The sequence below is a fragment of the Lithobates pipiens genome, unplaced genomic scaffold (genome assembly GCF_037356315.1).
Source record: "Lithobates pipiens isolate NorthernLeopardFrog02 unplaced genomic scaffold, aLitPip1_a1.2 Scaffold_8, whole genome shotgun sequence".
NCBI lineage: Eukaryota > Metazoa > Chordata > Amphibia > Anura > Ranidae > Lithobates > Lithobates pipiens.
Window position 1 is genome coordinate 514976897 of NW_027507903.1, and position 22236 is coordinate 514999132.

The window sequence follows — 22236 nt, forward strand, 5'->3', positions numbered from 1 at the left end:
GCAAGACTTTGTCCATGTTACTAATCGGAGAGGTCAGGTTTATGCTGGAAAACTCTTTAAAGCCCAATAGAATTTTCAGTTTACAGTATGCAAATATACAATTGCCAGTTTACAATAATTGTATAGTATACAGCGCCACCCCTGAAGGAGCCGCTGATGAAAACAGGTTCTCTAATCCTTTTCACATGCTTCTCAAGCCCCCTTCCTATTGGCAAACCTGCTTTGTTTCTTCCATTTAGACAGGAGATTGATCACACACAAATATTTCAACACGCTCTATCCAGCTGCTACAAAGAGACACAATAGGCATGAAATAAGTGACCTTCTTGATTATTGGCAAAGTGGTCATCTAACAAATGCAAACAAAATCTGTTACCATTACCTGATTTAGCACTCTGGATGAGCGATGGTAGCTGCAGAAAAAGTGGTACACACAATATATACGTAATAATGGGGTAGCCCAAATCAGCAGAAGCAACACCACCCTGAGTACCTGGCAGGCAATGATGGGGGACTGAAATGGAGGACACACATGTTCCAGGGTGCTCTTGGTGTGGAATCAAATGAGGGATGTGGACTCTGATGGGGGGACAAAGGGGTGCAGGGGGACTCTGATGGGGACACAAGTGTGCAAGGGGGGCTCTGATGGGGACACAGGTGTGGGGGGGGTGACCCTGCTTGGGAACTCAAGTGTGCAGAGAGGGCTCTGATGGGGACAAATGTGGGCAGTGGGGCCTCTGATGGGGATGAAAGTGTGGGGGGGGGAGGCACTGATGGCAGACACAAGTGTGCAGGGAGGGCACGATTCATCGCTAAAGAATCAGATCGCGATCCAACACCATCCCCAGCGATCTTAAAGCGGTTGTTTTCTCCTCTTCTATCCTCCTCCACATTTGTACCTTCAGGTAAGCCTATAATAAAGCTTACCTGTGGGTAAAATATCTCCTAAACCTGTATGGTTTAGGAGATATTCACCTTGCACGCAGCCGCTAACATCAGCAGCGCATGCGCTCTAAAGGTCCGACAGATGCTGCCGTAAACCAGAGCTCCCTGCTGGAACGGAGGACTCCGGCACATGCGCGTGAGTGATGTGATTGTGGCTCCGGCCACTCACAGCGCCGAAGCCGTGAACCCTAAAGTTAGGCCGAGGCAACATGTCATCCCCCTCTTCGGGCACAGGGAGGCGGTGTGGGCGTTTCGTTCTAAGGTAAGTATTTCATAATGAGCTAGTATGCGGTGCACACTGGCCCATTATGCCATTGTCTTACAGGTTTTATTTTTATTTATTTTTTGACAGTTGTCTGCTGTGAGCAGCGACAACTGTCAAAAAAAAAAAAAAAACAGGCAGACTTGGCAACTGCCAAGAATAGGATAACATCACTTAGATGGTGATAAGGCGACACATTGTAACACTTCCTCCTTTTGGATCAAATGAACTTTGGTCTGTAAATGAGGTCAGGTTTCTGACACTTGTTATTTACAAGTTAAAATCTGTGCTTTTTGCTATAAAATTACTTGGAATCTCCAAATATATATATATATATATATATATATATATATATATATATATATATATATATATATATATATATATATATATATATATATATATATATATATATATATTTTTAGCAGAGACTGTAGAGAATAAAATGGCGATTGTTGCAATATTTTTACACTGTATTTGCGCAGCAGTCTTTCAAACGCAATTTATTTGGGAAAAACACACTGAATTAATAGAACACTAAACAGTAAAGTTAGCCCAATTTTTTTGTATAATATGATAGATGTTATGCCGTGACAATCGTGAGAGAATCATGATCTTTATTCTAAGCAAACAAATTGTGATTCTTATTTTTGCCAGAATCGTGCAGTTCTACTGTGTAGGGACACAAGTGTGTGGTAGGAGCTCTGATTGGAGACAAATGTGTGGGGGGCTGGCTGTGACGGGGACTCAAATGTGCGGGGGGGGTGTTAATGACGCACACGTGCAGGGAGAGTCTGATAAGGACACAATTGTGTGGGGACAATCTGATGGGGACACAGACGTATGGGGAGGCTCTAATGGGTAGACTCTGTTGGGGACACAAATGAGAAGGGAGTCTCTGATGGGGACACAGATGTATGGGGAGATTTTGCTAGGGACACAAATGGGCAGGGAGGCTCTGATGGGGACAGAAATACGCAGGGTGTCTATGATGGGGACACAGATGTATGGGGAGATTCTGATGGAAACCTAAATGTGCGGGTCGACTTTGACAGAAACACAGGTGTAAGGCCTTATGCACACTAAATGTTTGGCCCTGGTGCATGAAGCTGCAGCATTTAGTTGTGGGTGGAGGATACAGGTGCAACATCCAGCCTTGCTGACGGCAGCCTTTCAAATTCTATTCCATGGCTGAGCATTTATAAATATTTTTATTTTTGGCCCACGAATATCTTTAAAATATATGATGTGGCCTTTGAAGTTAAGTTTGGAGACCCCTGCTCTTGAACAAGTTATGAAACAGATCCCCAGAATGGGTCTGATTTCTAATCACGTGCGCACTTAAGCAACCCATAAAGATGCATCACACATATGCCCTTTGAAAGAGGACATCTCTTTTGTGAGGCACTTGACAAATTAATCGAAAATGTAACTAGAGGAAAGGCCTTTCTTCCATAGTGGAAGGCTCCAAAGCACTCCTTAGGGGCTTCCATCTCCTATAAACTCAGATCACCTTGACTTTCGACCCAGGCTTCTACTTCTGAGCCAAAATGCCGCCCTTTCTTTCAGCACAAGACTTGGAACTTAGAATCCACCTTCCCCCCAAGCCTTCTTCCCAATGAAGGTGTACCCCACTCCAATGAGTGGGGGGACGTCGATCACAGTTTGCCTAGCTTTAGGTTACAGATTTTCCAGACCTGTGGTTTCAGAGAGGTACAAAACTTCTTCCCAACTCAAGCTGAAATTTACATACTCGAATCTACATGGTCAGATCATTCCCTACCAAGTTTCACTTGGAGTCTGAAGGCAAACCGCTCCTATTATGCTGTTACACCAGTGCCATGGGGTGAACCTTGCATTCTATAACACATTGTGTATAAAATACTGCAAAATAAAAAGTGAAACCACATCTGTATGAAAAAGCATACACTTGGAAAAAGCTTTAAAATAAAATTGATCTAAAATCGTTATAGGTTTACTTAATGTGACAACTATATAACAAACTGTCAAGCGACAGCCCATGGTCAACTACGGATGGTGTGTAGCCCGCAGGACAGGCTCCCGATGATGTAATTACTGTGCAGCCAATCACAGTGCCACATGATCTGAAGCACCTCCTATTCAAATCAATAGGCTACAGAATTGCACGGCTGGAGAACACACTGGCATGCATTCCTGTGCGATTCTGGCGTGAGCTACCCCTTAGGCTTTTCAGGTGCGAGCCTCATGGCCCACTGCAAGGGTCAGTTTTTATTTTTTCCTGGGGGTTTGGCTTTAAAGGTTAACAATGCTATCCTGTTTAATATGTCTAACCAAAGTATTATTTTTAGTGTTTTCCCCTCATATAGACAGCTTTAAAGTGGCTGTCAACCCCATTCATAAAATCTGACCTGGGCACATCTATCTGTAGTGTTTACTTATCTCTCCCCCCAAAGCTCTCAGTGCCATGTCTTTCTGCTGCTCCATTCCTCTTTTATTAGCAGGATAACTTCTGACAAGTCCTTGTGTTGGTGAGGTAACTTAGAGATAGATGAGCAGAGAGCTTGTCTATTCACAGTACAGCTCTGCATGTAAATTTGTTCCTCTGCCTATGTGGAGAGGGGTGCTTTTCCTCCAATCAGCTCTCACACAGTGTATGTCCAGACTCAACACCCACCGTTATGTGCTGCTGAAACCGGAAGAAAGAGTTTTAACACAATGTGCACTTTCCAAAGAATATATAAGCAGCTATGCATGTAAAATGTATGTAGGGAGATTTGTTTGATGTCTGATCTCTGTGTATCATCTGAGGCTGTTCACTTTGCTGGGTAGAGGAGAGGATTTGTTGTCACTGTATCTGCATAAATAACATTTAAAGTGGTTGTAAACCGTTACACATACCCAGTGAAGTGACTAGCCTCAGGTGATGCATAGAGATGAAACCAATTCTCCTACATAAGTTGTACCGGTTTATCTTCATATTTTCTTCTCTACAGCTGTTCAAAACCCATCATTTATACAGCTTCTCTGAACTTTTAGAGATCAGGGGACAGGGAGCTAAAGTTGTATTCCACAGAGCTCAGTGAGAGCTGATTAGAGGGAAAGGGACACAACCTCCTGCACATATGAACAGAGGTGAGGCTTTCAACCAGAGGCTGTGTGCCGGAGCTCCCTCTCTTATCCCCTTTTTTTTACCTGTCGGTGTCAGGAAAACTTGTCACATGTGACTTATTTTTTTTATTGGTTGAACTAGATTAAGTTCTGTCTTTTTTTTCAACCTAACTATGTAACTCCTGCAGATAGCAGAGGAACAAGGCAACAGACAGAAATGCCACTTGGTTCTCTGGATTGAGACCTGTACACACTCTGGAGCCATATAACTTGAAGTTTTATGTCAGAGGTTTACAACCACTTAAAGTAACAAACTTGTTGTTTTAGTTACAATTGTAAGGTAGCAGAGCTCATGTTGATCTGGCTGCAGAATACAGTATGTTTGTGGTCTTGTACACTGCTTCTACAGACTGTTCAGTGTTGCTTCTCACTTCAGCTTCATGGAATACTTCCTTACCAATTCATTTCTTGTGTTCTAGTGTTAGCAGCTATGAGAAGACTTACCCCACCGAATGGTCTGATGATGAATCTAATAATCCCTTCACCAGCAGTGATGCCAACGGAGACAGTAACCCATTTGATGAAGAAACTCCAGGCACAGTGGAGGTCCGAGTTCGGGCACTTTATGACTATGAAGGTCAGGAGACGGATGAGCTAAGCTTTAAAGCCGGTAAGGAAATTATTAGGAAAATTTTAGAACCCTAAACATCCCTCTGGCTTGCAGTTTGAGGTGGACATAACTGAGGATGCAGCCTACTTCGCCATAAGACTAATGACCTAGGGAATGCAGCCTGTTCATTTTTTCAAAACCGATGACATTTCTGAGAATGTAGCCTATTCATTCACAGACAAGCGACATAACTTACAGCCTCAATTCCCAAAAAGTTGAGAGCTGTGTAAATACATAAAGACAGAAAGCAATGATTTGCAAATCTCATAAACCCATATTTTATTCACAATAAAAAGCATATGAAATGTTTAATGTACAGTTTTATAATTTTGAAATTGATGGCAGCAACACGTCTAAACAAAAAAAAGTTGGGACAGGACAACAAAAAACTGGCAAAGTACAACCCCAATTCACAAAAAAGTTGTTACAGGACCATTTTACCACTGTGTAGCATCCCTTCTTCTTTTAACAATATTCTGTGAATCTCTGGGAACTGAGGAGACGAGTTGCTGGAGTTTTGGGAGAGGAATGTTGTCCTTTCATACCGGAGTATGTGTTTCTCTAAAACCTAGCTATATCTTTCAGCATTGATGGTGCCTTTCCAGATGTGCAAGCTGCTCAGAGATGCAGGCTTTTGAACTGAGCACTGATCAGCCAGAAAGTCCCTCTCCCCATGGTTGCCAAAAATGTCAAATTTTGATTTGTCTGACCACAGAACAGTTTTCCACTTTGCAACCGGCTGTTTTAAATGAGCTTTGGGCCAAGAATATGGTGGTGTTTCTGGATCTTGCTCAGATATGGCTTCTTGTTTGCTTGACAGAACTTTAAGTTGCATTTTCGGATTATACAGTGAACTGTGTTCACAGACAGTGATTTTTGGAAATATTCCTGAGGCCATGCAGTCATGTCCCTTACGGAATCATGCCTGTTTTTAATGCAGTGCTGTCCAAGGGCCTGAAGATCACGGGCATCAAATACTGCATTTTGGCCTTGTCCCTTGTGCACGGAGATTTTTCCAGATTTACCAAATATCTTGATATGTACTGAATGTGATAATATATTTAAAGTCTTTGCAATTTTCTTTAATCGTACTTCACGGGCCACAGAGCCATAGTAATTACTATATGGGTTATAGTCCCCCTTCAGGTGCTGGACACTGGCACACCCTAAACAGGAAGTTGCCTCCCTATATAACCCCTCCCATATTGGAAACATCTCAGTTTTTTTCGCCAGTGTCTAAGGTGTTGGTCACGAGTGAAGATGTGCTGTGCTGAGCTCCACTGAATCCTTGCTCGGGCTAGCTATGCAGCCGGATCCATTCAAAGTGTCTTTTAGGTCAAATTGAATGGTACCCGGGCCTTGTGTCTGAAGAAACGTGGTCTTTGCTTGTAAAGGCTTCTCTTTTTAGAGTGCTGGACCCCGGGATCCAGTACTTTTGGTATTAAGGTCATAAATTTTTACTTGCGGGGTGCTATTACAGATCCAGGATTGTGGTTTCCCCGGTTCCTGAAGGTTTGTTAATGGAACCCATCGTGAAGGGCGAAGATTGGGTCTGTTGGGTTTACCATAGAAAACTAAGGAATTCTAAGGAATTGTTACATTTTCTTATGAAATGTCTTCTTTAAAGTAAATGTTGTCATGCCTAAGTGTCACCACTGGGGGCTGTATTGAGCACATACCTTCTCATGCTTTGCTCAGAGATCACGCTGTGTCACAGAGGCAGCAGACTTTTTTTTCCTCCAGCTAGCAGGCAGACCTCCAGTAAGTTTGGCTGATTTTGCTTCCTCCAGACACCCCCACCTGGGCTGAACTCTTCCCCTCTTCATGAGGCTGAGTATAAGGGAGAACTGGAAACAATCGGCAATGCCATTTTCTTTCACCGTCCCTACTCGGCGGGGGCTTCCAGGTCTCCTCCACGCCATCCCTTCCTCACTCACAAGCCGATCCCGTTGAATCGGAGGAGCAGGAAAACGTTTTTGAAAGAGAAAGGAGGGGGGGCGCGATGCGAGGTGGGGGGTGAGGCTTAGCGCGGTGTTGGTGTCCTTCAACGTGGGAGTGTGTTTTTTGTTTTTTTTTTGTTTGTTTTTTAAACTCCATTTGTGCTGATTGCAAAATTGTCAGAGAGACATAAGAGCAAAGAGGAGCATGAAAAATGTTTTGGTGATACAGGCATTTACTATTTGCATCAGGCTGCGCATTAATAGCAGCACCAGTGGCTGGACTATTGCTCAAGCAGTGGATGTGATTTCTTCTGGTAGTACCTCTGCTTTGTGCATCGGGCTAAGGTCAGAAGGGGAAGTTGAAACACCCCAAAAAAGAGCTAAAAGGGTCTCCCTCAAGCTCTGGAAAGCCTACTCATGTCTACAAATGACATCCTCCCCTGAGAGAGGATGGCTGGTCAGAGTGAGCATTGGGGCCATGAAGTGTTTGCAACTGTTTTCAACACTGCAGCCCCTTGTTTATTTTACTAAAAAGATCTTTTTTCCTCAGCCATGATAGGTTTAAAAAAAAGTTTAGCGACTTTAATCGCATCCCAGTATGGGTCAAAATGCGACAGGTCCTCTTCCATTGCACAGGACCCTCCAACTGAGGAACTAGGGGCGGGAGAAGACTAATTCCCTAAGGGGACCATGGCGAGGCTGATGACTCCTCTTCTGAGGTGTCAAATGTGGGAGAATGTGTTTCAATCTTAAGATTGATGGTGCAATTTCTTGCTGAATGGTCCTGTAACTGTTCAATTGTTGAGAGACCAGTTTAAACAGGTGTTCAAGATTATCCTGCTCTGCAGGCCCAGGATCTGGCAGCTTTATGTTTACAATAGTTGCTTTGAGAGATTCTATCCTTCAGGCCTTGCGCCCTTCGTTAAGCACCATGCAGAAGCTCCTGGCTAGTCTTACTTTTGCAGTGAAACGGCTATTTGGGGATGTTTTGGATAATGCATCCAAATAAATTCTAGTGGAAACGGTACCCCTTTTGCTCTTGTACTCTTAAGAAAAGGAGTAAATGTGTTTTCCTTTTTAAAGTTCCTTCTTCTGTGCCAGGGGTATCAGCCTCCAAGCAGTCACGGCAGCTTCCGCCGTCAGGTTCAAAAGCTAATCCTTAGGGTTAACCCCAGGGACAAAAGGGGTCTCGTAGGGTTCCTCCCCCAAGATACTGAAGCCTCCTTATGAGGAGCCTCCTCCCCCCCCCCCCCCTGCTCGCTCAATAGGGGGAATTCTGCTGCAGTTCTCAAGGTTCTGGCAGTAAAAGTATCACAATGAATGGGGTACTTCCTCAATAGCTCCACGGGACAAACAGGAGTTCCAAGAGTTCCTATCTCCTCGTTTTCTCAGATCAAATGTTCCTAAGGATCCAGAGAAACAGAAGTCTTTCTCTCAATTTGGACCATCTTTTGCCAAAAAATTATCATGGTGGCCCCCATGTAAGAGCAGAGGTTGGGGTTTGGTTAAATCCAAGTGGACATTCTGGATCTCAAAAATCTAAATTCAATTCCTGAATATAACCACTCTTTTTTCACATGGAGTCAATCCAATCAGTTATCTCCATCCCACAAGGAGGAGAACTTCTGGCGTCATTCGACGTCAAAGATGCATACCTCCCATAAGCCTATTTCCTCACTCACTAGTAATATCTACTTTTCAAGGGGGAAATCTTAATTTTCAGTGTGTAGCTCTGCTTTCCGGTCTAGTTACTGCACCTTGAGTGTTTACAAAGCTTCCGGCCCCTCTCCTAGCCAGATTATGGGCCCAAGGTATAACGATTACCTGGATGATCTGTTTTAATAGTCCAGCCGGTAGCCTACTTAGACCAAAGTATGGTCACCACATTGAACTACCTGGAATATCTAGGTAGGTTTCTCAGCCTAGGAGAAATCTTGTTTAAAACCATGAAAAGGGCTAAGGTACTTGGGTCTGATCATAGGTACACCCAAGGGTATTCTTGCACCAAGCAAAGATCAGCGCCATAAAGGAACTGATTTAGGTGGTCGAAGTAAGATGAATTCTTCTATTCAACCTTGCATGAGGTTGTTGGGAAAGATGGTGGCTTCATGCGAGGCCATTCCTTATCTCAGTTTCATTCGACAATGCTACAAAACCTCATCTTATCAGCTTGGAACAAAGGGTTCAAGCTCTAGATTCCCAATGTGTCTGACTCCAAAGCCTACGGCCACATCACCCTGAAATCGCCCAATCTCGTCTGATATTGGAGGCTAAGCAGGGTCGGGCCTGGTTTGCACCCAGGTACTCTAGGCTGGGTACACCAGAGTTTGTTTATGGTTAATATCCAAAAATCTGCAAAGGTGCAAATCCTTCCTTCAGTTACCACGGAAGTGGCGCACATAAGGCATTACCTTCACCATTCTCTAGAAATTCAGGCAGGGCACTTGGTTCTGAGGGCCTGAACATTCAGTTTACTGTACTATCCTGCGAGGATTCAATCTGACTATGCCACACCAATGGCCTATAATAATCGCCAAGGGGGCACAAGAAGTTGTGCGGCCCAGAGAAAGGTGACTCATATCCTATCTTGGGCAGAAAACAATGTACTTTGCTCGGCGGTCTTCAGTCTAGGAATAGAAAAGTGGCAGGCGGACTACTTGAGTCCCCAGCAGTTATTCCCGGGAAAATTGTTCCTTTACCCCGATATCTTCCTGTCAATATGTCAAAGATGGGGGATCCCAGAAATAGCTCTGTTTACATCCAGGTTCAACAAATAAATAACAACTTTTGTGTCAAAGACAAAGGATCCGCTAGCATGAGGAAAGCCTAGCTATTCCCGTGGAATGGGTTCTCACTGATTTATGCATTCCCTCATATTCTGCCTTTGTCCACAACTTCTTGGCAGGATCAAGCAGGAAGGGAAGTAGGTGATTCTTGTGGCCTCCAGTGAGGCCCAGGAAATCTTGATATGCAAGGGATTGTAAAGATGACAGTAGAGGACTTATAGACCCTACCGCCACAGCCAGACCTTCTTTCACAAGGTCTGGTATTCCATCCTACTTTACAAATGCTAAATTTACCCGTTTGGCTTTTGAGACCCACACTCTGAAGAAACCTGAGCTGTCAGGTTCAGTGGTTTCTTTCTTGATTAATGGAAGGGAGCCAGACTCCATAATTATATATTATGGAGTCTGGAAGCATGTCTCCTGGTGTGAAACCAGGGGTTACACCCCAGGAAATAGGTCAAAGGTAGAATCCTTGACTTTCTGCAGATGGGGTGAGAAATATGGCTGGCCTTGAGTGCTTTCTAAGGACAGGTCTCTGCCTTTATCGGTATTAGTTTCAACGACCACTTGCTTCGCTTTCTTTGGTTCGTAACTTTATTCAGGGGGTAACATGGCTTCACCCCCCCAGTTAGATCACCCCTGAACCCTTGGGACTTGAATTTAGGTTTTGGAGGCATTACAAAACAGCCTTTTTTTAGACCGATACGACATATTCCCTTGGTCATTTTTTGACAAGGAAACCATTTTTTTTCTGGTAACCATGTCTGCAAGAAGGGTATCAGAATTGGATGTTTTTTCTTGTAAAGAGCAATATTATTATTGTTCACAATGATAAGGTAGTATGGCGTCCTCATCCTAACTTTTTACCGAAGGTAGTATCGGGTTATTATCTAAATTAGGATATTATTCCATCTTCTTCCGTCTACTGGTTTAAAGAGGTTAGTTTCTACCCCCTCAAATCAAAACGTACTCCTCTAGGGCTGTTAGTGCTTCGTGGACAGTGCATCACCAAGCCTCCATGGCTCAAATCTGCAAGGCCGCAACTTGGTATTCAATGCATACATTCACCAGATTCTATCAGGTCGATGTAAAAAGACATGAGGATGTCGCCTTTGGGCACAATGTACTGCAGGCAGCAGTGGAAGTCCTCTGATCTCATGGTGCCCTAATTCTGTCTCCCTCCCCTCAGTTGGCATTGCTCTGGGACATCCCACACAGAGTAATTACTATGGCTCTGTGTCTCGTGATTTATGATTAAAGAAAATAGGATTTTTATAACCGCTTACCTGTAAAATCTTTTGAAGTACATCACGGGACACAGAGGTCCCGCCCCTCTTTCTATTATACACGTCTATTGCTTTGCTACAAAACTGAGATGCTCCCAGTATGGGAGGGATTATATAGGGAGGCAACTTCCTGTTTAGGGTGTGCCAATGTCCAGCACCTGAAGGTGGACTATAACCCACATAGTAATTACTATGGCTCTGTGACCTGTGATGTTCAATAATTTATATGCAGATTTTCAGAGATTGGTGAACCTCTGCCCATTTTTACTTCTGAGACACTCTGACTCTTATAGATGCCCTTTTTATACCCAATCATGTTACTGACCTGTTCCCAATTCACGTAATTGGTTGCTCATTCTTGTTATTACCTCTTATTTTGCCATCTTTTTGATGCCCTGTCCCAAGTTTTTCAGGTCTGTTTCTGCCATAAATTTTCAAAATCGCCTTTTTTTTTTTCTTAAAATTTATAAGTTTTCTGCATTTAAACATTTGATTTGTTTTCTACTGTGAATAAAATGTATTTATGATATTTGTAAATCCTTGCATTCCATGTAAATTTTACACAGCGTTCCAACTTTTTGGGAATTTGGGTTGTAGAATGCAGCCTATTCAGTCACTGGAGACCTGTGACATCTCTGAGAATGCAAACTATCCATTGAATAGAGAAAAGTGACATCAAACTGAGAATGCAGCCTTTCCATTTTCTAGAGACAAATGACCTCAGTAATGACACCTTTGCCTTTTCTCCCTTACAGGTGAGGAATTGACGAAAATCGAAGACGAGGATGAACAGGGTTGGTGCAAAGGTCGTCTGGATGGTGGACAAGTGGGCTTGTACCCTGCAAACTATGTGGAGTCAGTGCAGTGACATTGAAGCCCCTTCCCCTCCCCACCTCTAGCGTGCACCTAGTTCTCGTAGTAACCTGTAATCTGTTCACTGGGAGTTCAATGCAACATAACCTGTATATAATATTATATAAGGAAGATATGGTTGACTCTAGAAATGATTTCACCTACATTCAGTAGAGCTGGGAATCTTGATGTTTTTGATTTTTAACATTTTTTTTTTTCCCCCTCCCATTTTTCAAAGCCAAGGCACTGTTACTTTGACAGTATCGGTCTTTTGTTTTGAAAAGGGCCCATTGCAATTAAGTGCAAAATCAGCACATCAAGGAAGCAACAGTCCTGCTTGTTTCTTGCTGTATTTTTTTTCTGATTTAACTTTATTTTTATTGGTCGCTGTTGTGGGCAGTGCCTTGCATTGATCCTGCTCGTTCACTTCTTAGTATGATTTGTTGGAAGTGACCTTTTCTGTAATGTGGATTATATATTTTTTTAAGCGTTGCAGTTCTGTAATTTTTTTTTCTTGTTTTTATGAATTTTTTTGTCTTATTTAATGGTGGGCGAAAAGTTTTTTTTTTTTGTTTGTTTCTGCGGAAGGGTGGAGGTTTAGATGCTCCATTTTGCATTATAAAGTATACCTTTTTGTGCTCAGTTTTATCTTTTAAGGCAGCCATGTGACTCCTTTAGTTGGCAGCCCAGCCTTAGGTAATAGCAAGGATAGTGTTTGTATTTATCTAAAGTCTGTTACAGGAAATTGTGGCAGACCTTAAAATCCTAATGCTGAGTTTACGTCATTAAGGGCGTTATTTATTACTTTTTTTTTTGTTTGTTTTTTTATTTTCCCCAGTTAAGCAGCCACAGTGGCTTTTGTATGTAGAATTCTAAAGTTGCCCTTTTTAGCATTTCATTTTTTCCAATTTGTGTTCTGTTATTGTTTCCGCATATTCATGTTTCAAAATAAAATCCTGATTTGATTATTTCTGGTCCTTTAAATGACGTCTGCAGATGAAACTTTCCCTAGTTATATTCCAGAGTTGTACTTAAAGTGTATATAAAGACTTTTTTCCAAAAAAAAGAGTGGAGAAGGGTTAAATCCTCTGTCTGGTTTATATTGCTGTCTATGTTCCCACTGGAGTAAGAAAGTGATGGGAAATCCAAAATGTAAGAATTGTCACCAGAGCAAGAAGGGAGGGAAAATGTCAACTATCTGAGATGGAAAATACATTCTCTTAAGGGAGACTGCTTCCAATTCCTGGTGTGTCTCCTCCTATACAGGAAAGAAAGGGAAGTGAAAGCTTCTCAGATGTACAGAGGCAGCACAAAATAACCTGGTAAGAGTTTAAGCCCTTCCCTACTCCATGCAAAGATTGAAAAAATTTCGGACTTTACATACACTTTAATAATATTTTTCAGGCACATTTGACAGAATAAAAGCATAAGCTCTGTCAGGGTCAGATGGAGGACCATTTCCAAAATTTCCCTTTTAATCACTGATATCCAGCAGCTGGTAGTTTCCAAAAAAAAATAAAGACCGCTTGGCATGTGGAATGTGCAGCCTGATTACTTCTTTAAGCTGCTACTTACTCCTAAACGGATACCTTTTTTTCTTCAAGTAGGTCAGTAATACTGACTGGATGGGAAAGATTTACACAGTAACTAAAAACAAAAAGTACTTTAATATTCAGTGTATTTTCATTTTTTAACAATCATTAATAGGTCTGTAGATCATCCACTCAAATTTCAGGTGACTTCCCTGTTGGTCTAAAGCAAAAGTATTATGAAATTCCTAGGGCTAACAGAAATTTAAATATTTTATCTAAGCTTCTAACGCTGGGAAAGGGCTTTGGTGTATTTTTTTGTTCCACCTTCCGTAGACTTTATGCAGAAAAATTTAAAAAAGAAAATGAAACTTTAAAGTTGTTCTAGTTTTACAAATGTTGAATAAACGAGCTACATATGTGTCAAGACTTTCTTCATGTCGTCATCTACTGTACAAGTACCCAAACGCTGTGTTTAGAGTAATGTGCGTTTGTGTGTCTATGGATAAACAAAATAACTATTTATGCCTCTATATCTAAATATATTGACAATTTTTTTGACTAATTTCAAAGAGAATCCTTTAAAAAGCGCATGTTGTCTTGTGAATTTCATGACAGACTATGCCTGGAGACTGTTATCGATCCTAGATCTTCGATCCTTCCTAGTTTTTTGCTGTATCATAGTCTTAAGTATTCTGTGATTCTGAAAAAAAAAAAAAATTTGTAATAAACGACAAAAAAAAGTGTTGTGACATGTAGTTTTGGAAATTTGGTGAGATGTACTAAATAAGCTTTTGTTTTGGGGGTTCCATGTAGCGAAACACTGTATAGTCTTCCACAGCGCCTACACAGAAAGTATTTGGGAAGGCTCGTCTCATAAAGCAGAATTATTTTTCCTGATGTGGTCTGAAAAAGATCATCCTATGAACTCATACATGGGCTATGTATCATCCCTCTCAATGTAATACAGTGGATTCTTGGTGATCAGGCTGGATCTCTGCTCTGTATTTTAAAGCCCAGCTGAACTTTAAGTTTAAGGGCTGGTGTCGATGGGATTTGGGCTTCTGTCAATTGCATTATTTAGAGATTCTTTTAAAATCAGTCAGAATTAATTTAAAAATGCATGTGACGTGCGGGTTGACCTGTTTCTTAAAAGCATTTGACTGGCTTCTAAGTTTGCATTTCATAGACTAGGAATTGAAAACCCTTTTGATGAGAATCAAAGCCTGTCGACACAGACCCTAATCTAATTGCATATTAGGTGCTTTGTAACAAATGTGTGCAAAATCTTAGTTTTCATTTAGAGTGTAAAAATCTGTCCCCTGCCATGAGGCTGCTCGCTCTCTGGAAGCAGTGGTTTCTCTTTAGGGATCTGGCACATCCTTAATAAACAACTAGAGCTCTCCAATAAGTAGGGGGCACAAGCTTTACTGATTTGTGGAGCTTATGGATCTGACACAGAAGGTGGGGATTTTGGAATGCTGCAGAGAGACCACAGCTTCTACACAGAGAGGGCAGTGATGGTCCTTTTCTGCAAAATGTTGGCAGGGACCGGCTTTTCTACTTGGGCTGTGGCCTGAGACTTTGCACACCTTTTGATTTTGATACACTTTAAATGTATTTAGCTGATTTAAACGTAAAGTAGAGTTGGGATTTCACAGGTCTGGTCTTGCTCTTAGAAAAAGAAAAAGCCAGTTCACTCAAAATGTATATTTTATTTTTGGGTGAAGGCTTGTGTTTTAAGTTATCCAAGATTTTTTTAATACATCTTAGGATGAGTTCCAGCTTAAAGATCCACTTGCTGATGTTCCAATCTCTTGCTCCATGCACCTCCAGCAGCAGTCGCTTTCTATCACTGCATTGAGAGAAGTCCAAATTCTCTATCCACTAACTGCAAACATCAAACAGGGACACTAAGGCCTTCCTTTTAATGTATGACGGGTAGGCCAAGCTAGAAACTCTGACCCAAATATCTGCTGGGTTTCCTGTTAAGTATAAAATTTATGGTTAATTCTTAGCGTTGTGTAGACTGACCTTTTTAAATCCTGGCCTCTCTTTAGAGCAGAGTGCTTTGAGAAGAGATGAGTGATCTGACTGAAGATGCTCAGAAACGCCACACATGCAGCATAAGAGAAGTCTCCTGATACAATGATGTATTACTGTCTATAGCAAAATGTTTCTATTTGCATTTAATGGAAAAGCTGTTGTTGAGGAAAGTCTTTACTGCATACTATAGCACAAATAACTGTACACAGAGCTGATTGTGGTAGATCGGGTAAGTTGTGCCACACAAGGAACATTTTGGCTGTAATCTTATTAAAGGAATACAAATATATTTTATTCAAATTCTTCCAGTGTGTGTCTGTCGTTATTTAGCATGCTGTTTCTTTGTGTTGCGTATTCTTGTGTGTGAGATATATGCACTGTATATACATTTGTGTGTGTGTGTGTATGTATATATATATATATATATATATATACATATTATTTATTTTTTTTTTTTTTTATTTTTTTTTTTTTATATGACTGATTTCAGAAGGAAAGGTAAATTGGGATCTCAACATCACATCTTTGCTGCAGACTTTTAAGGACAGGAACACATGAGTACAGTGGATGTAAAAACTCTACACACCTCTGTTTAAAATGTCAGGTTTCTGTGATATATAAAAAAAAAAAATTAGACCAAGATAAATCATTTCACAACTTTTTCCACCTTTTTAATTTGACCTATAAACTGGACAACTCAATTGTAAAACAAACCAATCTTTTAGGGGTTGGGGGGTAAAAATAAAAAACGAAAATAATGTGGTTTCAGAAGTGTGCAGGCTTTCTTAAAATTAGGGATGTAGCTGTGTTCAGAGTTAAGCCATCACATTCAAACTCATGTTAAATAGGAGTCAGTACACACCTGCCATCATTTAAAGTGCCTCTGATTAAACCCCCCCCCCCCCCCACATAAAGTTCAGCTGTTCTAGTAGGTCTTTCCTGACATTTTCTTAGTCGCATCCTACAGCATAAGCCATGTTCCGCAGACCACTTCCAAAGCATCAGAGGGATCTGTTAAAAGGCATCAGTCAGGAGAAGGGTACAAAAGAATTTCCAAGGCATCTGATATACCATGGAACACAGTGAAGACAGCCATCAAGTGGCGAAAATATGGCACAGTGGTAACATTACCAAGAACTGGACGTCCCTCCAAAATTGATAAAAAAATGAGACGAAAACTCATTTTGAGGGAGGCTGCCAAGAGACCTACAGCAACATTAAAGGAGCTGCAGAAATATCTGGCAAGTACTGGCTGTGTGATACATGTGATAACAATCTCCTGTATTGTTCATATGCCTGGGCTGTGGTAGTCTTTCGAAGAAAAACATCCAAGCCCAGCTAAATTGTGCAAAAAAGCACACCTGACGTCTCCCAAAAACATGTGGGAAAATGTGTTCTGGTCTGATGAAACCAAGGTTGAACTCCTTTTGCCCATAATTCCAAAAGATATGTTTGGTGCAAAAACAACACTGCACATCACCAAAAGAACACCATACCCACCGTGAAGCATGGTGTTGGCAGCACCATGCTTTGGGGCTGTTTTTCTCCAGCTGGAACAGGGGCCTTTGTCAAGGTAGAAAGCAAGGAATCCCTTGGGGTTGGGATTTTGAAGGCACTCAATTAACTATTGAGTGCCATCAAAGTCCTACCCCCAGGCGATTCCTCGCTTTCTAGCTATTTGGGGATGTGGCAAGTTAGGGAAAATTATAATCGCCAATATCCTTCTATTTAGTCAAGGTAGAGGGAATTCTGAAAAGTTCCAAATACCAGTCAATATTGGCACACAACCTTCGGGTTTCTGTTAGAAAGCTGAACATGATGAGGAACTTCATCTTTCAGCAACGACCCAAAGCATACATCCAAATCAACAAAGGAATGGCTTCACCAGAAGAAAATTAAGCTTTTGGAATGGCCTAGACCAGAATCTGAAAATCTGTGGAGTGATCTGAAGAGGGCTGTGCACAGGCTAACTCTCGTAATCGGACATATTTGAAGTGTTTTTGCAAAGAGTGGGCAAATATTGCCAAGTCAAGATGTGCCATGCTGATAGACTCAGACGCGTACCCAAAAAGACTGAGTGCTGTAATCAAATCAAAAGGTGCTTCAAAAAAGTATTTGTTTAAGGGTTTGCACACTTATGCAACTATATTATTTTATTTTTACTAACGTTCACCTAAAAGATTTGTTTGTTGTGTAGATGCACGGAAGGGCCCAAAATTCAAGGAGCACTTTCAGGTGTTCAGGGTATAAATTACATATCTAATTTCCTGACTAGCTATCACATTTTTGGAGGCCATGGAGTGCCAGGACAGTGTAAACACCCGCAAAATGACATTTTAGAACGCAAACACTGCAAGGTATTTTATTAAAGGCACAGCGAGTCTTTTGAAGATATCATTCTTTGCCACAAGTACCGTATATACTCGAGTATAGGCCGACCCGAGTATAAGCCGAGGCCCCCAATTTACCCCCAAAAAACTGGGAAACCTATTGACTCGTGTATAAGCCGAGGGTGAGATATGCCTGTCCATCCCTGTGTGTGTGTCCATCCATCCATCCATCCCTGTGTGTGTGTCCATCCATCCATCCATCCCTGTGTGTGTGTGTGTCCATCCATCCCTGTGTGTGTGTGTGTGTCCATCCATCCATCCATCCCTGTGTGTGTGTCCGTCCATCCATCCATCCATCCATCCCTGTGTGTGTGTCCATCCGTGTGTGTGTGTGTGTGTGTGTGTGTGTGTGTGTGTGTGGCCTTGTGTGTCCAGCCTACCTGTGTCCCCAGCCTCCGTCCGGTCCCGTCCGGTCCGGTCCCGTCCCGTCCCGAGACTCCGTCCGGTCCGGTCCCGTCCCGTCCCGAGACTCCGTCCGGTCCCGTCCCGTCCCGTCCTGAGCCGAGCCGAGCCTCCGTCCGGTCCCGTCCCAGGATCACCGCTCTTCGTCGGCGCCCATTTTCCTGTTCAAATGCCGCGCCTCCCTGTCTGTGATAGGCGGAACACAATTTCCCAGCAGTCTGTGTTCCGCCTATCACGGCCATCCTTTCATCCTCGTCCGTAGTACGAGGATGAGCGGATGTCCGTGATAGGCGGAACACAGGCTGCTGGGAAATTCAGTGTTCCGCCTATCACAGGCGAAGGCGGAGCCGGAGGCGCGGCTTTTGAATTAGAATAGAATGGCCGCTGTCTGTCTGCTCGACACGCTGATCGAGCAGGCAGACAGCGATGACTCGAGTATAAGCCGAGGGGGGCACTTTCAGCCTCAAAAAAGAGGCTGAAAATCTCGGCTTATACTCGAGTATATACGGTATGTGTAAAAAGAGAAAAGAAAAAAAAAATATTTCTTTCCTGCATTTTCCAAAAAGTTGTCAATTAGGATATTCCTAACACATATAATAAGCATACACAGAATTATGCCCCAAAGCACATTCTGCTACTTCTTCCGAGTGTGGCAATACCACACGTGTTTGACTTTTTCACAGCCTAACCACGTAGGCCCAAAATTCAAGGGGCACCTTCAGACTTTCTGTGGCATAAATCATGTGTCTAATTTCCTGACTACCTGTTTTTGAAAACCCTGGAACACCAGGACAGTGGACATTCCCACATAATGGCCACATTTTTGAGAGTAAGCATTCAAAAGTACTTTTTAAGAGGCAATAGTGAGTCTTCTGAAGACTTTTTTTTTTTTTTTCAACTTTTTATAAAATGCGAAAAGAAAAGTCAATTTAATAAGATATTTCTCACACACCGCAATGGTATACTTTATTACAACCCAAAACACATTTTACTATTTTTCCCCGAGTATGATGATGCCACATGTTGGAGACTTTTTCACTGTCTGGCCTGATTATGTGCTGGATGTTATCTTGTGTATCACACAAATTAACCATTTGTGTCAACCAATGTATTGTAAAGCCAAGCAAGCCTAGCCTACTTGTACATGGCTGCCCCCAGGAATGCCATGTTCATTGGCTAGGAACAACAGGAGGCTGAAGCAAAGAACAACATAAGCTTTCCTGTGGTTATAGGAGTGCAGTTGTCTGCAGGGAATGGCTGAGATTGATGTCTCACTGGAACAGTCAGTGGGATGTGCAGATAGGTCCATTGAAGCAGCAGGCAGAGACATGGTCTGAAAATAGGCAAAAGATCTATTCAGGCAGCAGGCAGAAATGTGGTCAATAAACAGGCCATGGTTGGTGCAGGCAGAGGTGACACTGCGGTGTGGTGGTGATTGTGATCAATGCCGCTGGATTCACCAGTCTGGTGCCAGGGAAACTTTTGTAGCGGCAATCAGGAACACTATTGCTGACTTGCAATGATCTGGGGACTAAACGTGAAGAACAGAAACATTTTGTTTATTTTTCGATAGATTTATTATGTTGCCAATTTCGTTTCATTGATTTTGTTTCGGAATTAATTTAGTTTATAATTTTCTAATGAATTCCAAATTTTTATAACGATTTTGAATTTGGATGATCGTTCTAAAACTGATCAATCTATTTTAATTCTGTGCGAACAATAGCTGGTTGTTAAGGAGCGTCCCATTGAAGCCAGCTGCATTCTTCACAACCAATGACTCCTCACTCTTCGGCTGTCAGCAGGCTTCCCCACTGACAGCTGAAATGTAAACAAAAGAATGTCGGCAACCAAAAATTCTGAAAAAAAGTCTTGGGTCCCCCTCCCCCCCCCCCCCCCCCAATCCATAACAGGACCTTCGGGTCTGGTATGGATTTTCTTAAATAACTAAGGGGCAGAGTCACCCGATAATGCCGTTGGGTAACCCCCACCTTTATGTGACATCACTGCCTCAGCATGCCCCTGTTGATGACATCACAAGAAGGTGGCCCTGCTCCTTAGTTATTTAAGAAATGGCAGACGGCGGAAGCCTTTGACAAGTTCTGAGGTACATTTATAAAAATAAAAATAAATAATCTTTTCAAAAACTTGTGTTGTCTTTACTACACTTTTTTAGTGAATGGAGAAGAAGCCCACAACTGCCTCCCAGGGTTGTGTGGAAGAGGCCTTTGTCCCCATCAACATGTGGTAAAGGTGCCCCAAAGCACCCTCCCATATGCCATGTGGCTTGGTATGCTTTGGGGGGAGGGATGAGCTATGCTCGGATAAGGGTCTGTTATGGATTGTGGGGGGGGGGGGCATGCTGTTTGTTTTATTTTTTTGGCATGGGGTTCCCTTTAAAATCCATACCAGCCCTGAAGGGCCTGGTATGGATTGGGGGACCCTATGCTGTTTTTATTCCGAATTTTTCATTTCATTTAATTTTGTTTGCATTTCAGTTGTAAGTGGGGAAGCACGCTCACAGCTGATGAGTCATCGTTTAAGGATGTGACGGCCGGCTTCCTGGCTACTCCTTAACAACCAGCTATTCTTTACACAGAATTCAGACAGTTTTCAACTGATCTGAATACAAATTGTTCTGAAAATGTGGAATTCATTTGCAAACGAATATACGAAATTAAATGAATTTCCGCAAAATGTATGACTACTTCATTCGGAGAATCCGATATATACCTGAATGACCAAAAATTTGTCTGGATTCTTATTCGGACCAAAATGAATTGCACATGTTTATGGGGGACTGATGTGGCGGCAATCAGAAGCACTGCTGCTGACTTGCACTGGTCTGGGGATGCTGGGACTAGTGTGACAATCTGTGGTGACACTGCGGCTGCTGTGACGGTGATGAGGAACACTTGCTGGCATACACTGGTCTGGTAACACTAGGACTGGTGTGGTAGTGATCAGGAAAACTGTTGCTTGCTGCACTGGTCTAGAGTTGAGGCGATCACCGATTCTGGCGACACCATTACAGGTGTGGTGGTAATCCGAGATCTGTGACTGGCTGCACTATTGGGGCTTGTTCACAGCTGATGCTGGGGGGTGGTTATACTTCATGGTTGAGCTGTGATTTTTACCACCCCATAACCGCTAATTGCTTTAGCTGCAGAGGCAGAATCTGGGATGCTGTGATGCTTTGCTCTGCAGTTGTGGCAAATATTCTACCCCCTGTACAACTGACACTGCAACCCATTGAAGTGAATATGGGTGCTTGTGTGGGGTCAAAGGAGCAAATGGTGAGTAGGTGATATAACGCCTTCTTAATGGCATTGGCCAGGCAAACAGCATTTGCAGAAAGAAATTAGCAGAAGTCTATTCTTCTCGATGTTAAGGTTTCCTTTAACCCTTTTTCTGCCAGCTCCGTACGGCATAAGGACCTACAGCACTGCTTCTAGCTGGCCAGGTCCATATGGCCCTGACATTCCTCCTTTTGCTATAAGCTCATGGTCACTTCAGTCACTGAACAAACCAATAGCTCTGATCAGTGGGTGACAATTCATTGACCAGAGCTATTCACTAGCACTAACATTTACGAATATTTGTTATGTATTAACTAATTTAGCAGGAATTTTGTAAGTTTTGCTGCCCTTGTGTCCTTGAATAAGTATTTTTTTGTGTGTCTTTTATAAAATCTGAAATCTGTACGTGAAAAATTATAACCTCAGAGGCGCTTTACACGGGCTATGGCGCCTGTAGAGCGCCTCTCCTTTCACTCCAATGTGAAAGCCCGAGGGCTGAAAGCATGATCAGGCTATCCGCCGGACAATTTGATCGTGTGTGGGCTCCAGCGTACTTTTTCTTCCCAAAAGAAGACTTGACTCAAAATTGTCCTCCAGACTCTGCTTTTGAGCGGACAATACGCTCGTCTGTGTGCTAGTCCGCCGGACTTTCCAAATGAACGGACTTGCCTACACACGGACTGAAGTCCATTCACTTTGAACGTGACTTCAGGTACGACGGGACTAGAGAACGAAGTCA

At 42.5% G+C, this 22236-nt stretch overlaps 1 protein-coding gene across 3 annotated transcripts in view; it reads left to right on the plus strand.

Annotated features, from left to right (window-relative positions):
- Positions 1 to 15709, plus strand: part of PACSIN2 (protein kinase C and casein kinase substrate in neurons 2) — a 195427-nt gene extending 179718 nt beyond the window's left edge. For all 3 annotated transcript variants that reach the window (XM_077469403.1, XM_077469405.1, XM_077469404.1), the window contains 2 exons: positions 4777 to 4967; positions 11735 to 15709. In XM_077469403.1, the coding sequence (XP_077325529.1) occupies positions 4777 to 4967; positions 11735 to 11847 (304 nt within the window). In that variant the 3' untranslated portion in view covers positions 11848 to 15709. The remainder of the gene's footprint in view (positions 1 to 4776; positions 4968 to 11734) is intronic.
- The last annotated feature ends 6527 nt before the right edge of the window (positions 15710 to 22236 follow it).